This window comes from Nannospalax galili, unplaced genomic scaffold, assembly GCF_000622305.1.
Source record: "Nannospalax galili isolate Female #2095 unplaced genomic scaffold, S.galili_v1.0 scaffold915, whole genome shotgun sequence".
Classification (NCBI taxonomy): Eukaryota; Metazoa; Chordata; class Mammalia; order Rodentia; family Spalacidae; genus Nannospalax; species Nannospalax galili.
This window is the reverse complement of record NW_008336255.1, coordinates 1,451,367-1,465,445: the sequence shown is the minus strand read 5'-3', so window position 1 is coordinate 1,465,445 and position 14,079 is coordinate 1,451,367. Positions and strand designations below refer to the sequence as shown.

The window sequence follows — 14,079 nt, the reverse complement described above, 5'->3', positions numbered from 1 at the left end:
GGCATAGTGAGACGAGACAGGGTGCAACTGCACCCTGGGTTTAGAAGGGACAGATGACAACCAACTCGATGGCTAGTTTTTGTCAACTTGACACAAACTAGAGTCACCTGGAAAGAAGGAGCCTCAGTTGAGGAATTTCTTCCATCAGATTGGCCTTTGGTCATGTCTATGAAACATTTTCTTAATTGGTAATTGATGCAGGAGGGCCCAGCCCACTGTAGCCAGCGCCAGCCCTGGGCAAGGAGGCCTGAGCTGTATAAAAAGGTAGCTGACCAAGCCAGGAGAAGAAAGCCAGTAAACAGCATTCCTCCATGGTCTCTGCTTCAGCTCCTGCCTCCAGGTTTCTGCCTTGAGTTCCTGCCCTGACCTCACCTCAGTGATGGACTGTCATTTGGAAAAGTAAGATGAAATAAATCCTTTCCTCTCCAAGTTGGTTTTGGTCAGTGTTTTATCACAGCAATAGAAAGCTAACTAAAACAGATGGGATGGATACAGAAAAGAGACATGACAGATAAGACAACACAGAGATGGGGTATTACATAGATGAGAGAGAGGCACAGATGAATGTGTTTAATACAGCAACAGATTAGACAGAAAGATGCCAACAGAGATTAGACTGATGGACTTGTGCTATTCCTTAAATAAAAGATGACAGATGGCTGGATAGATAATGGATGAATGAGCAGGTAGATCACACAGATGATGATAGAAAGATAGATGATAGATGATATGATAGATGGTAAACATAGATGATACACAGATGATTAATTGATAAATATAGATAATAGATGATAGAGATGATAAACAGATGATAGATGATAAAGAAAGAAGAGATAGAGATATAGATGATTGATAGGTAGGTGATTAGATATAGATGATAAACATTGATTGATTGATTGATTGATTTAGATAATAGATAGATGATAGATATGATAGATGATAAACATGATAGATGATAAAGAGAAGAGATAGGTTATAGTAGATGATAGATTAAATAGGTAGATAGATAGATGATGATAGATAGATAGATAGATAGATAGATGATTGATGATAGATAGATAGATAATGATGAAGATAGATGATAGACAGATAGATAGATAGATAGATAGATAGATAGATAGATAGATAGATAGATAGATAGATAGATAGATAGATAGAATAGGTAAATACAGAGAGCAGTAAGTGATAGATGGCAGATACATAGATTCACAGATATAGATGACTGGTTGATGATAGACACATACATATACAGATGGTAGATGATAGCTTGCCTGACAAGTGAAGATGGACAGATAACATACATAAGATTCAGACATGGGGGGCTGGAGAGATGGCTCTGTGGTTAAGAACACTAACTGTTCTTGCAGAAGATCTGGGTTCGAATCCCAGCACCCACATGGCAGCTAACAACTGTCTATAACTCCAGTTCCAGGGGATCCAACAGCCTCATCTTTCTTCTGAAGGCACTGCACGACCCGGGTACACTTACCTACATCAGGCAATACACGGACACACATAAAAATAATAAATATTTTTAAGAAAATAAAAAAGATTCAGACATGAACCAAAAGTATCCCAATGATCATTTTGAAATACCATGATATCAAAAAAGAATCTCCAAATCTCACTTATTCTGTATGTAACCCTAACAAATAACAGTCTTGTCTTCCTTTCACAGATGTAAAATTGCTACCTAGAAACATATTAGGACAACAATATGTGGAAATGGCAAGTACTACAAGGGAAATGCAGCTTCAGTCTGATCCTTGGCACTCTCGAGCCTCCCTGGGGGAAGAAGTGGTCCAATGAATTTCATGCAGCCGTGAGAGCAGGCCTGGGACAGATCTGAACGGTCACCCTGAGTGCCCATGATTCTATGTTATTACCAGGATCTTTTGATTTCTTCCACGGAGGCTTCCACAAGGAAGAATTCCAGTCCTGACCTATCATTAGAGGGAGATTAGGTCATAAACACTACTGGGTCCACCTAAAGACAGAAGGCTTCCCTCAGAAACAGCACAGCAGGTGGCCCATGGGGCTGGGCAAAGACGTTCCCAACCTCCACTCTGCCTTCAGTACCCCTCCCATCCCAGCCCCCAGCCTGTGCCTGCTCTCCACCTCACACCCCACTTACTCCCTGTCCAAGCAGTGCTGTTCAGGAATGAGTCAAGTAAAACTTTCTGGGACAGCAAGGACAGCAACTGAGACAGGAGGCTCTTCAGTGACCGCCAGCTCAGGCCCATCTGCCTCCTAGATTCTGGAGGATACACAGCTGTGTAAACCATCATCACAAGAGTGTGATGCCTCCTTCTTCATGAAGAGGAGAGGACAGAGCAGGGATCGGAGCCCAGAGGTCACGTCCAGCTTTTAGAGACCTCAGTGGACACTCATTCCATTTCACCAATGGTCCAACTTAGATCCAGGGTCCCCAACACTAACCATAAACTGGAAGCTTTCAAAACTACCAATGTCAAACCTACCTAAAACAACTAGGTCAAAAGTTTCTGTGTCTGTATTCTGTTAAAACTCCCCAGGGGGTCCTAATGTGCAGCCATAGTTTTTAATGATTGCCCAAGCTTACTACAAAATTCCTTTTACCAGAGAGAGGCCTCAGCCACCACGACCCAACCCCCGGCTGCATCTTCTCTATCATTAGGGAAACATTTAGTCACATTCAAAGAAAGCTGCCTCCCAAATGGGTTAACCAGAAAGAACTCTAATTTCTACTCACTGTAATCCCCCTTTATCATTAACCATGGCAGTAAGACTGACTAAAGGCAAGGAATTTGAATAAATGGCTTCATTCAACAATGGCAGCCAATCAGAGCAGGGCCCTCAAAACCCCCAAAATAAGAAATTACTGCTTGGGAAGAAATGGGAAAAATGTCTACTCAGAGAGGAACAGCAAGACAGGGAGAAAGGGCCTTAATCAAGCAGCGACCTTTGGGCCAGAGCCATCGACAAGGAGGTAAAAGCAAGTCTCTTGGCCAACCACTCTCTAAGTCATGCACCACTTATTTTCTGTGTATGTGTATGTGTGTGTTCTTTATAAGCAGGTGCATGTATGTGTGTGTTCAGGTATGAAGGCCAAGGCTAACCTCTGATGTCTTTCTTGAGGCGCCATCCACCTTGATTTTTTGAGGCAGGGTCTCTCACTTGCCTGGCCAAGCAGGGTAAGGCTGGCTGACCAGCGAGCCCCAGGGATTTCCCATCTCCCTTGCTGGGATTACAACTGTGCACTCCTGTGCCCAGGTTATTTTACATGGGTTCTAGAGCTAGAATTCAGGTCCTCAAGCTTGCATACCAAGCACTTTACTGACTCAACTACCGCTCCGACTCACCTTTTATTTTTTTAAAGAAAAGATGAATGCTCATCCATGATGGGCTCTCCTAGGAAGAACGAGCAAACTGGCCCAGCACTGCACACTGGAAATGAAACAGGTAACTCCATCCCAGCTCCCGGGGTAAGCAGGAGGGGTATTCAACAAGCCACTGACAGCTTAGTGACATGAGCTTTCTGAAGTGACTAAGCCTTCCACCTCCGCTTACTAAACTCCTCCCCTGACTCAACATGGAAGCTGGACAGGGTCAATGCATCACCATGCTACGGAGGGAAAGTAGGCGATAAAGGAAGGCAATCAGGGAAAGGAGGAGCTTCCACATTGCATTTCCCAAAACCCTAGGACTCTCTAGAATCTAGGCAGCTGCCAACAGGAAGACGGCAGAGGAAAAGGGGGCAGACTTGGGTCTCTCACAGCCCATCCACCACCCAGCATTCCTACCATAGCAGGTCCAATCAGTCAGTCCCCTCTTGTCAAGTGGCGGGTACCACGTCAGTGTCCACAGGGAAAGGGCTGCCCAGGATGGTGGTAAAGCTAGTAAGATAGAGCAAGACACCAGGGAGCCTGGACAAACTCAATCAGCTAGCTGCCGGGCAGCCAGTGTAGCTGACTCCCAGAAGGCCAGGGACATAGAGAAATAGCCAGAGTTCCATAATGCCTTTCAGAAGTCTATACCCAGGCACTCAGTTGGGACAAGGGGATCTGGGGACATGCGTGTTATAGAGGTTCTTGTCTACCAAGAGGAAGATGAGACCGGGATGCTGAGCCCTGAAAGCCTGTCACATCCAAAGGTCAGGAAGGACTGGTCATAGCCCCACATGTCCACCTCCCCCACTCCCATGACTCCTGGCCCTCACCTGTCATTCTCACCAACAGAACTGTTAGGAAGTTTCCAAAGGCCTGAACACACGTTCTACGGAAAAGCGGAGAATAGGCTCTGGAATCTGAGAACTGGGATTCTCCCAGCTCTGTGTGCAACACCCACAAGCAGAGTTGAGACTGGGGTACGGGAGGGAGAAAATATCCCAGGAGATAAAGACCATCCTTTCCTGAGCTGGTTTGATTTCTAAGGCTGTCACTGCCAGCTCTCAGGACCAGGATCCAAGCCAAGAGGCCCTGGTGGACGATGGTAACTCTCAATATCATGTCCGTGAAATGGATCTAGTGATGACACATGGATATCTTTCTTCCTGCAGGACCTGAGTGATCGAGTCCCACTGTCCCACCAGCAAGCCAGCCAAGCCCAACACTACAGCCCCTTCAGGAGCAAAGCTTTGTGAGACACGAGAGCTGGAGCTTTGAGAAGGGCTGTGCTGCCCCTTGGAATGTTCTTCCGTCTACTGTCCTCATCCACAGGTATCATGTGATCCGCCCAGCCATGCAAGGAACCTTCCATTCAAGGCTGAAATTTTCAGTGACATCTGAGCAGGACCAGTAAAGGCTCTGGTGTCCTCAGGAAAAATGTGGGACCTCATCCATCCAGAGCTCAGAGACAAGAGACTGGAGACAAAGAGCCCACACGGGCAGCACATCAGATAATGTAGCTTTCTAATCACCAGACCACAGGCAGATTCTGTGGCAACAACTTTGGTCCTGGACTTGAAAACTTCAGTATGATGTGGTCGGGTGTTTCTGTAAACACTTTCTAACCCTAGTCAAATGAGCGCTGCAAAGGGAATACTCAAAGTATCAATTACAGACACATTCATATTATGCTGTGTGTTCACACGTATGCCTGTCGTGAGCAGGGAGCAAACCCAAATGCCACATGGGTGATGAAAAATGACAAGCAAAAGATGTACCGCAGTGGCACTCCTGGGCCACATCCCTTCAAGGGAGATACCCAGAGCATCTGGGAAGGATATTGAGTCCATCAGGGTCCCCAGTGTCACATGACTTTCCCAATGGCCACTGCCCTCTAAGAGGACAAGCCCTGTTGCTAAGAGGACCAGAGTGAGAGCCACCAGCTCCAGCACTTAGGCAAGGACAGCTCAGTGCAAGGGCCCATCTTGTCCACAGCCACAGGCTGATGCCTGGGCTCTGGGCTTCCCTTCCCACCTCATTCTCCCAGCTGCTGGCAGAGCCGACCATGGGACTGGGTAGGGTGGGAGGGCGCTAAGGGAGCACAAGACACATAGACTGTCCTCCCAGACCCATCAAGCTCAGTCTTCTTGCATGACTCAACAGGAAACCAAGTGTCCTTGGAGTTTTCATTCATTCGTTGAATCATTCATTCATTCCCAAGCATGAATGGAGTTCCTCCTAGCATTGATTCTGCTTGGTTGGGAAACTCAAAAACAAAACAAAGGACTTTGATGGAGCTATAACTTGAGGCTGAGTGTCAAAAGGGATGAGGTAAATGCCCAACTTTTTCAGGGGTGCAAGGAAGGGCGCACGTATCTTGAACCTCAAAGGGACAGAAGATTCTCACAGGCAGAGGGAAGAAGAGGGCATCTCTGAGGAGACAATGGAGTCAAGGCTGGGCAGAAGGCTTGGGCCACACTGAGGATGGTTCTGACTCTTGGGCTGCATTCTCAGGGCAGGAGGAAGGAGGCAGCAGGAGCAAAGCCGGGGGAGGAAGAGTCCAGGCACAGAGGCAACAAGACTCCACAGAGAGCTAGGGCATGATTCCAGGAAGAGACGGCAAAGGCAGGAATCTGTGGGTGCAAGAGAGACAATGCAGAGGCAAAACCACTTAATGCACAGCAGCTCAAGGATTTTACCCAGTGATACCAGGAAGCAATGTTCTAGGACTCGATTCAGGAAACACAGCAGAGCTATCACCCAAGAAGCACCTTGGGTGCACTGTACCCAGGGCTCTACACTCCCAGGGAAAGCCTTGAGCTTAGTCTGACAGAAATGACACGCAAGGCAAGAATTCAGTCTGTGGGTCTGGCACTGACTCCAGAGAGCTACATGGTGGGCTCTCCAAATCTACACATTCTGTATCTGATTCTAGCCAGCCTAGCATAAAAAGATTTTTTCTTCTAACTGCATCCTACTGAACTCATTTAGGTTTCCCTCTTGTCACCACGCCTTGTGCTGCTTAGTTTTACTACCAACTTGACACAACCTAGATTTACCTGGGAAGAAGAAACCTCAACTGAAAACTGGCTCAGACCAGACTGGCCTGTGGCTGTATCTGTGAGAGACTGTCTTGACTGATGATTGATATGGGAGGGCCCAGTCCACTGTGGACAGTACCATCCCCCAGGCAGGAGGGCCTGGGCTGTCTAAGAAAGCTAACTGAACTTGAGCAGACAGTAGCGTTCCTACTTGAGTTCCTGCCTTGATTTCCCTCATTGATGAATTGTGACTGGAAAAAGTCAAGTTGCTTTTGGTCATGGTATTTATTACAGCAACAGAAAAGCAAACTAGAACAGACCCTGAAATAATAAAGTACATCTATTTGTATAGCATTTACATTGCATTACGTATTATAAATAATTCAGAGGTGATTTAAAGTATCTGGGAGGATGTGTGGGTGATATGTAAATATTATGTCATTTTATACAAGAGACTTGAGCAGCCTCATATTTTGGTACCCTTGTCGGGGTCCTGGGACCAATCCTCATTTTCCCAAAGTGGCATCCCAGCCATCTCAGTAACCCACCCCAGCCACAACTATGGAGCTAGTCTTAGACGCTGTCTGCACGCTATGTCTGGTGTCTCTGCCCACCCATCCCTGGATACAAAGGGCAAACGGCAATCCCCCACCCTATGCTGGGTCACCTCACAAAGATCTCATTGTGGAATGCTCAACAGCAGGCTCAGCTTGATGGCAATAATATTATTTTCTGCTGCTGTCATGTTGCCTTCTTCATATTGGAACATTTGGCTGCATTTTCCTTAGCAAGCAGAGCCTTGACGGACAGAAACAGAGCCTCCAGGGCCTGTTACAAAGGAACCATAGCCAGCAAGGGAGAGGTGAAGACTCGCAGGTGACAGGAATTAGAGGTAAGAAGGGTGGAACGGAAAAAGTGTTGGCACCTTTTACCCAAATGTTTGGTTAGACAACAGCCATAAATCCATCAAGTCTGCACTTGAATTTGTTTAAAAATGCCCAAAGCCTCTTTCTGACTTCAATACACATTCAAGACTCCATGGGTCTCTTTTAAAGAAGCAAACACCAACATCTGCATCAAGCTAAGCCCCTGTGCAAGGGCTCCTGCCCTGAGGACCAAGCCCCAGACACACACTCATTTAAGCCAGGCAGAATGTATGCCCAGCAAGCAGAAGACAGAAACCTAACCTGATTCCCTCATCTGCCCCAAGGGGAAGACAGCGGGCTGGGGGGCAATTCTACACAGATCAGCAACCACTGGGAGCTTTTGCAATAGTCATTAGTATTTTTCACAGACTAGCAAAGCGATGAAACTTGGGTGTGCCAACTCTGGGCACACTGTGCCCCCCTCCACTTACCCTCATTCTTTTTTTTCACCTTTTACAGCATTCCAACTGGAACCCAGGGCCTCATACATGCTAGGCAAGTACTCTACTTCAGAGAGATATGCTCAGATCTTTGAGATCTGTTCATCCAACCCTCCAATCCCCACCACTACTACTGCTGAGCCAAACTGATTACATCATGGAGCCACACTCATGCAATCATATTCCATCCCATCACTCCCTGTCTCCCGTCCTGGCCATTGCCACCAGGCCCTCTGCTGATCATCTCCGGTTCCTTCAGTCAGTGTAGTACACACTGAGGAGACACTCATCTGACACCAGGGGACCTGCCTGGGTGAAAGGGAAGAAGCACAGAAGCTCTGAGGGGAGGCAGAAGGTCAAGGAAAAGTTGGGAAGGACAATGGTCCTGTGGCAGGGGAGGGACAGGAAGGGGCAAGGGGCAGCTTGAGGGGCTTGGGCACAGATTAAGTTCAAGGAGTGAAGGGGCACACGCAGGCTCGAAGGGCACAAAGAAATGATGGATGGCGCCTCTCAGGCGAGTCTGAGAAGAAACAGAATCTTCTGCATCTACAGAGCAAACCGCACGTGGTTAGAGAAAAAAAATCTCTGAGCTCAGTATACCGCCAGTGTGGGAGCTGGGAAGGCCCTCTGGTCTGCAATGCAAAACTTTCCCTGTACAGATGAGCCAATGATGCCCAGAGGCGTTAGGGGACCTGCCTGTAGCCACACAGCAGGTTCACGCTGAAAGGAGACTTGATCCCCAGACTCCTGGTTCCCGGTGGGAGGTGTTTTCCAATCAGAGGGTTCCCACTAAGCAATTCTTCCAATGACCAATGTCACTGGTCACTCTCTTAGAAAATATTATTCACAGAATACTGACCCTCGGAGGCCAGTGTACAGGTGTCTGTCTGAACTCAGAGCTGAGGTGGGTTACCACCTTGCCTTGGACTTCCTGGATCATGCTTGAGTGGTCTGGGCTTCCTTCCGCTTATGCTACCAAGGAAGGGGTCAGGAAGCCAAGTGCCCACTCAGCCAAGTGAGTCCCAAGCAGCTGACACAACAGCAAGCTCTACCCAAACCCTGGTGAGGCAGGCCTGAAGGGCTCCCCAAAGAGTGGCACCCACGGGGCTGCAGCAGGACAGGACATCAAGGAACACACCTGAAGGCTCTGACTCAGGGGTGTGACAGGATAGCTGAACCTGCACACTGCAATTCCCATGCTTCTAAATGCCAGGATGGGAGAACACCAGGGGGTCAGTGTGATTTAAAATGCGGGGGACATCGGATATTGCTTCCCTAGCTTCAGGAGAACAGATGAGAAGCTTCCAGACAGACTCCACAGTCATAGTTATCACCAAAAAAAAAAAAAAAAAAAAAAACAACACCCAGTAAGACAGGCTTCAAAAAGCACAAACTGAAGTTTCTCAGCATCAACCCTCTTCCCCACTTATCAAAAGGCACACTAGACTCAGACCATTCACAAGCACCAGAGGTGCTGTGCCCAGTGAATACATGATTAAACCAAGATTACAAAGCCCTCAGAGCACTATCTCAAAGGCACCCACTTTGGGTGCCTGAAACCTTCCTATCTAATGAGAAACTAATGTCAGTTGGTCCTGCTCCAAGAAAGACAACCTAACTCATTCAATGTTCAACCCAGGCTAGAAAGTGTCTCCTCATTTGATCTTCATATATTTGGAATAGAGGTTTCAGGTTAGCATTTAATTTGCACCTGAGCATGGTGGCATGCATCTGTCATCCCAACATTTAGGAGTCAGAGGCATGAGGATTGGAAACTCAGGGCTAGCCTCAACTACACAGCAAGTTTGAGGCCAGCCTGGGCTACATAAGACCCTGTCTCAACATGCCCCTCCAAAAAAACACACTTCATTTGTTTACCCCATCTCCATTCTAAAAAGTATACTTATAACATTTTTTAATCCAATATTTATGAAAAGACTTCAAATGCTGTACTTTCATAGCTCGATCACATTTTGCGGTCAAGGAGGACAAAAACCACCAAGTCAGTAAAGTAACCAACCTTTCCTCTAACCCAAATTCCCCAGAATCTTATGCTCAAGTTCAAATGGAGAATCAAAGTTCAACAGAAAATGAGAATAAGAAAATTAGAGTTAACTCTCTCTGAGAAGGTAGATCAGACTGCTGCTCAGTTCACCGACTTCTAGAAAGAAACAACACAGACTCATTTTCCTGGATCCACATGAAGGTGATGGTGGTCAAGGCTTACTGATCATGGTGGTTCCACCGGCCAGGGCGGCCTTGGTTCCTTGGAAGAAGTCATCAGCTGACGTCATTCCCTGATCTGGCATCTGGAACCGAGTATGCACATCTATTCCTCCGGGGATCACCATTCTAGAATGGGCTTCAATGGTCTTCACCCCTCCCGGCACAATCAGGTTTTCTCCTATTTGCCTAAGAAGATAAGAGTTGAGAAAGAGGTAGCCAATAAAACCCGGAATCAAACTGAATCTGACATCTGGTTTCATGAAGCTATAAACAGTCCCCACTATGTGCTGGGCACTTCTCAGGTTATTGCTGTAATTTGTCATGGGGGCACTGCCCAGTTCTCAGGCCTGAATATAAGGGGATACAGGTTAAATGAGAAAACAAAGGTTACATAAGCCAGCCAGGTACGGCAACTCCTGCCTGCCTGAAACTGCAACTCTTGGGAGCCTGAGGCAGAAGGATCTACCTCTAGTCCAAGGCCCACTTGGCTACACAGCCAGTTCCTGGACAATTTGGATTAAAGAATGAGACCCCTGTTTCAAACAAAAATTCTGAAAGGTAGCAAACGCCCTATTCAATGACTATCAGGGCCCTCAGAAACCACATTATAGCAAGGCCCTAAGCCATTCCTACACAGTGTCACTTAGGCCTCTTCTAATGTCATTGGGCTCATTCTCCAATAGTAATTTGCTCCAGACTTGTCTGCTCTTTCCAAATATTTGTTTTTATCATATCCTTTTCAATACAGGGGAAAGCGAGATGGAAGGGTGGAGGGAATGGAAAACACACACACACAAAGTAAGCACTGGAATTCCAACCACTGTAAACGTGGAAGCAGGTGCTCATGGATTCAAAGAAAGACAGAGAAACAAGTATCTATCCTGATGATGACATGCTTCAATTCCAACTTTTTGGTTTTCGTGGTTGGTGTTTGTTTTGTTTGTTTTTGCTTGTTTTGTAACCAGGGTCTCATCATTTCCAATTAAGAATACTTTATCCCATATTTCTACCAATTTTTTAAAAAGGAAAATTAATCAAAGGAGTTAAATTTCCAAGACAAGTGACTGATGGCTAAAAATAGTACAGGGGTGCTCCATTCCAGGCCAATGTCCTTCAGCCAGACTCATCATGTGTCTTAGAATTGGGGATGGGAATGGGATAAGAAAGTCAGAGTATGTGAGAGTCCAGAGCTGAGACTGCTGCAGGCAGACACACATGGAGAAAACATTAACTGTGGAAATGTTAAGACTAATTTTTGATGTTTAAATCGGGGTATAAGCTTCCAGGCAATCCAGCCCCTCCCCGTCTCCAGACTAACTTGCTCTGCATTTGATGAATACTGCTTATTTAAAAGATGTCATTTGCCTTGCTGTTTGTCTAAGCAGATGTGCTCCTCCTCCAGCGCCTATAAGCTGTCCCAGAAGGAAGGGTGTACTAATGCACCCAGCTAACCCTCCCAGAAAACCCAAACTCCTAACAGTTCTTCTGTTCCTCTTCATAACCCATTACACAAGAAACTCAGGTGGCCTTATTTGTGCCAACTGCCACTTCAAGAATGAAACCTAAAATTCCCCCAGGATTAGGCAGTAATTTGTCTGAGTTGCTTGGTAATTAACTTGTTATCCTTCTATGGTTCCTCTCACAAGAATTCCAGATACATCTCTTGATAGGACAGGTTGTATTCCACATTTATGTCCTGTGCTTGGACAATGCATCCCAAACTACGGTCTGGGAAAATCTTCCGTGTGTATCAGTCTATCACAAACCAAGCATATAAGCTAGTAACAAGATGATAGTGTGTCACTTCTGTTAAAAATAGTAAATTACATAATACATGGGTGTGTCTATGTATGCTGTGACTGTAAATTCCCTAAATCTGAATTCGCAGATTCATTAATTACCACCAGTAAAAATTAGCTTAACAAATACTAAACTGATCACTTTTTATTTGTGGGGGGGGGGACAGAGTCAACCCAGGCCTTGTTTACACCAGATGAGCACTGTACCAACCTCACTACATCCCCAGTCAAGTTTGGAGGCTCTTTGCATCACTAAAGCTTTGAGACTGTGTACACGGACAGAGAGCACTGGGAGGCATGCAGATACACACCTCCACACAGTAATGAATCACACTTACTTGATCAACCCATCTTCCATGTATATGTCTGCATAGAACGACTGGTCATCATTCACAATTTTACCGCCTTTGATCAGAAGCCGATCACTCTGAAACAAAGAGGTAAAAAGGTCAGAACGCATAACGAGAGTAGATGAAGCACTGAGGTAAGTGAGCCCTCGGGCACATTTTCACTACTCCAGGGAGTTGCTCAAAGCCAGTGAATTTTGGAAAGCTGCCTTAACCAAGGTGAACCTGTATGTAGCAAGCTGTTCATCACCTCATGAGTCAAAACACGCAGGCAAGTTCATCCTAGATAGACAAACGAGCCATCTCTTTCCAGAACACTCTAGACCCAAAACCCAAAAACTGAAGAGTGTTACAAAGCACTCTCATTGAAGAAGGCAATGCTTTGGAACTGACTTTCGACAAAACCTCATCTTTAAAACAAAATTCACCACCCACATGTAGGAAAGTCACATTCTGGCAAGGTTTTTGTCCAGGAAAATTGACCAAAAGTCTGTTGTCATGGTACATGCTACACAAACACACAGACTTCAGCCATATTGGGATTTCAATTCAGTATGTTCATTATGTGAGCATTTATCTTTGGGATACATTACAGCAAGACAGTGGAGGGACTACAAAATATGAACCATTTTAGCAGGGAAGAAAAAGTTAAACGTTTTATGATGAATTAGGGACATGGGAAATTTTAGAATCTAACATCACTACAAACTATTGATCCATTTTTGTGTACAAAATAAAGATCAATCAGACCAGGAGGGCCAAGAACGCACAGAAGAAATGCTACTCTAAGACGCATGGCCATCCCAAATACTATTTCTAGGATGTATGCGATAAGATCCTGGGTTGGGTGGATGTACACATATTTCAGACTAAATTTAAGTTTTACATGTTGAGCCCTTTGAAGAACTGCCCTTTTAAAAATGCTGTATCTTTCAAAGATCAGTATCCATCTTAACAATAGGTAACCCAGAACTCAGTTACAAAATAAAAAATATTCTGGCAGGTGCTACTTATACTATACAGCTTGAAAGGAGATCATAGAATATCCTTAAAATATACAAAAGCTATGATATAGCAAAGTAAAAGATAGTTACACATAAATGCCCATACTACTGGGCTTAGAGAGTATTTATTATTTTTCTTACACGAAAAAACAAGACCAGTTTAATTTTGCACTACGGAGTCTTTCTTACCAATGCAGGTATTTGAAAAGTCCTTGAAATGATCAACATGGAGAGGATGAAGGTAAAATGGTTACTAATCCTGTCCCTCACATCATGCTATCTAAGCTTCAGGGTGCATGGAAGCAAGATTTTATTACCATGACACATAAGGAAACTGAGGTTCAGCGAGCTTAAGCCTGCAAGGATCTCTCCTTTTCTCCCAGAGGGAGATGTCTTAAGTCTGAGAGTCAAGGAAAAGCCCTGCCCTTCACAACCACTCTCAGTCACTGCAGTACCTGTCCCAGTCATCACTGCAAATCCCCCAGCCAACACGCCTAGGGAAAAAAAAAATCATCACATCCTGTTCACTCTAGAGTGTTCTAGAAGGCTTCTTACATAAGAGGCTGGCCATGGTGATGGAAGGAGGAAAACACATTATGGGTCCTAGGATATACAACTACAGTTTTTTCAAGGCTGGAGGACGCACTCTCTTAAAAAGTGGTCTTGTTGATTGTTTCCCTATTTTTTTCCCTCCTCACAATGTCAAAACGAAACTACCTTGCTCAAACTGCCTTGTTCATTCTCCAAGACAGCAGATCTGCCCCCCACCCCCGACTGGACGCCTTCATCTGGCGCAGAAAACACCTAACAATTGAGACTTCTGTATTAGCCCTTGGAGATCTGGGGAACACGGGGCAGGGGGGTGGTTGCCTTGAGAAAAGGCTAGTACCCACCCTGGTTGTAGAACCACCCAGCTCAGCCCCAGCACACT

At 45.6% G+C, this 14,079-nt stretch overlaps 1 protein-coding gene across 2 annotated transcripts in view; it reads right to left on the bottom strand.

Moving 5' to 3' along the window:
* Positions 1–14,079, bottom strand: part of Dpysl2 (dihydropyrimidinase like 2) — a 132,938-nt gene that overhangs the window by 54,892 nt on the left and 63,967 nt on the right. For both annotated transcript variants that reach the window (XM_008830972.3, XM_008830973.3), the window contains exons 2-3: positions 12,136–12,224; positions 10,000–10,184 (exon numbers count right to left, since the gene is read on the bottom strand). In XM_008830972.3, coding sequence (XP_008829194.1) covers positions 10,000–10,184; positions 12,136–12,224 — 274 coding nt within the window. The remainder of the gene's footprint in view (positions 1–9,999; positions 10,185–12,135; positions 12,225–14,079) is intronic.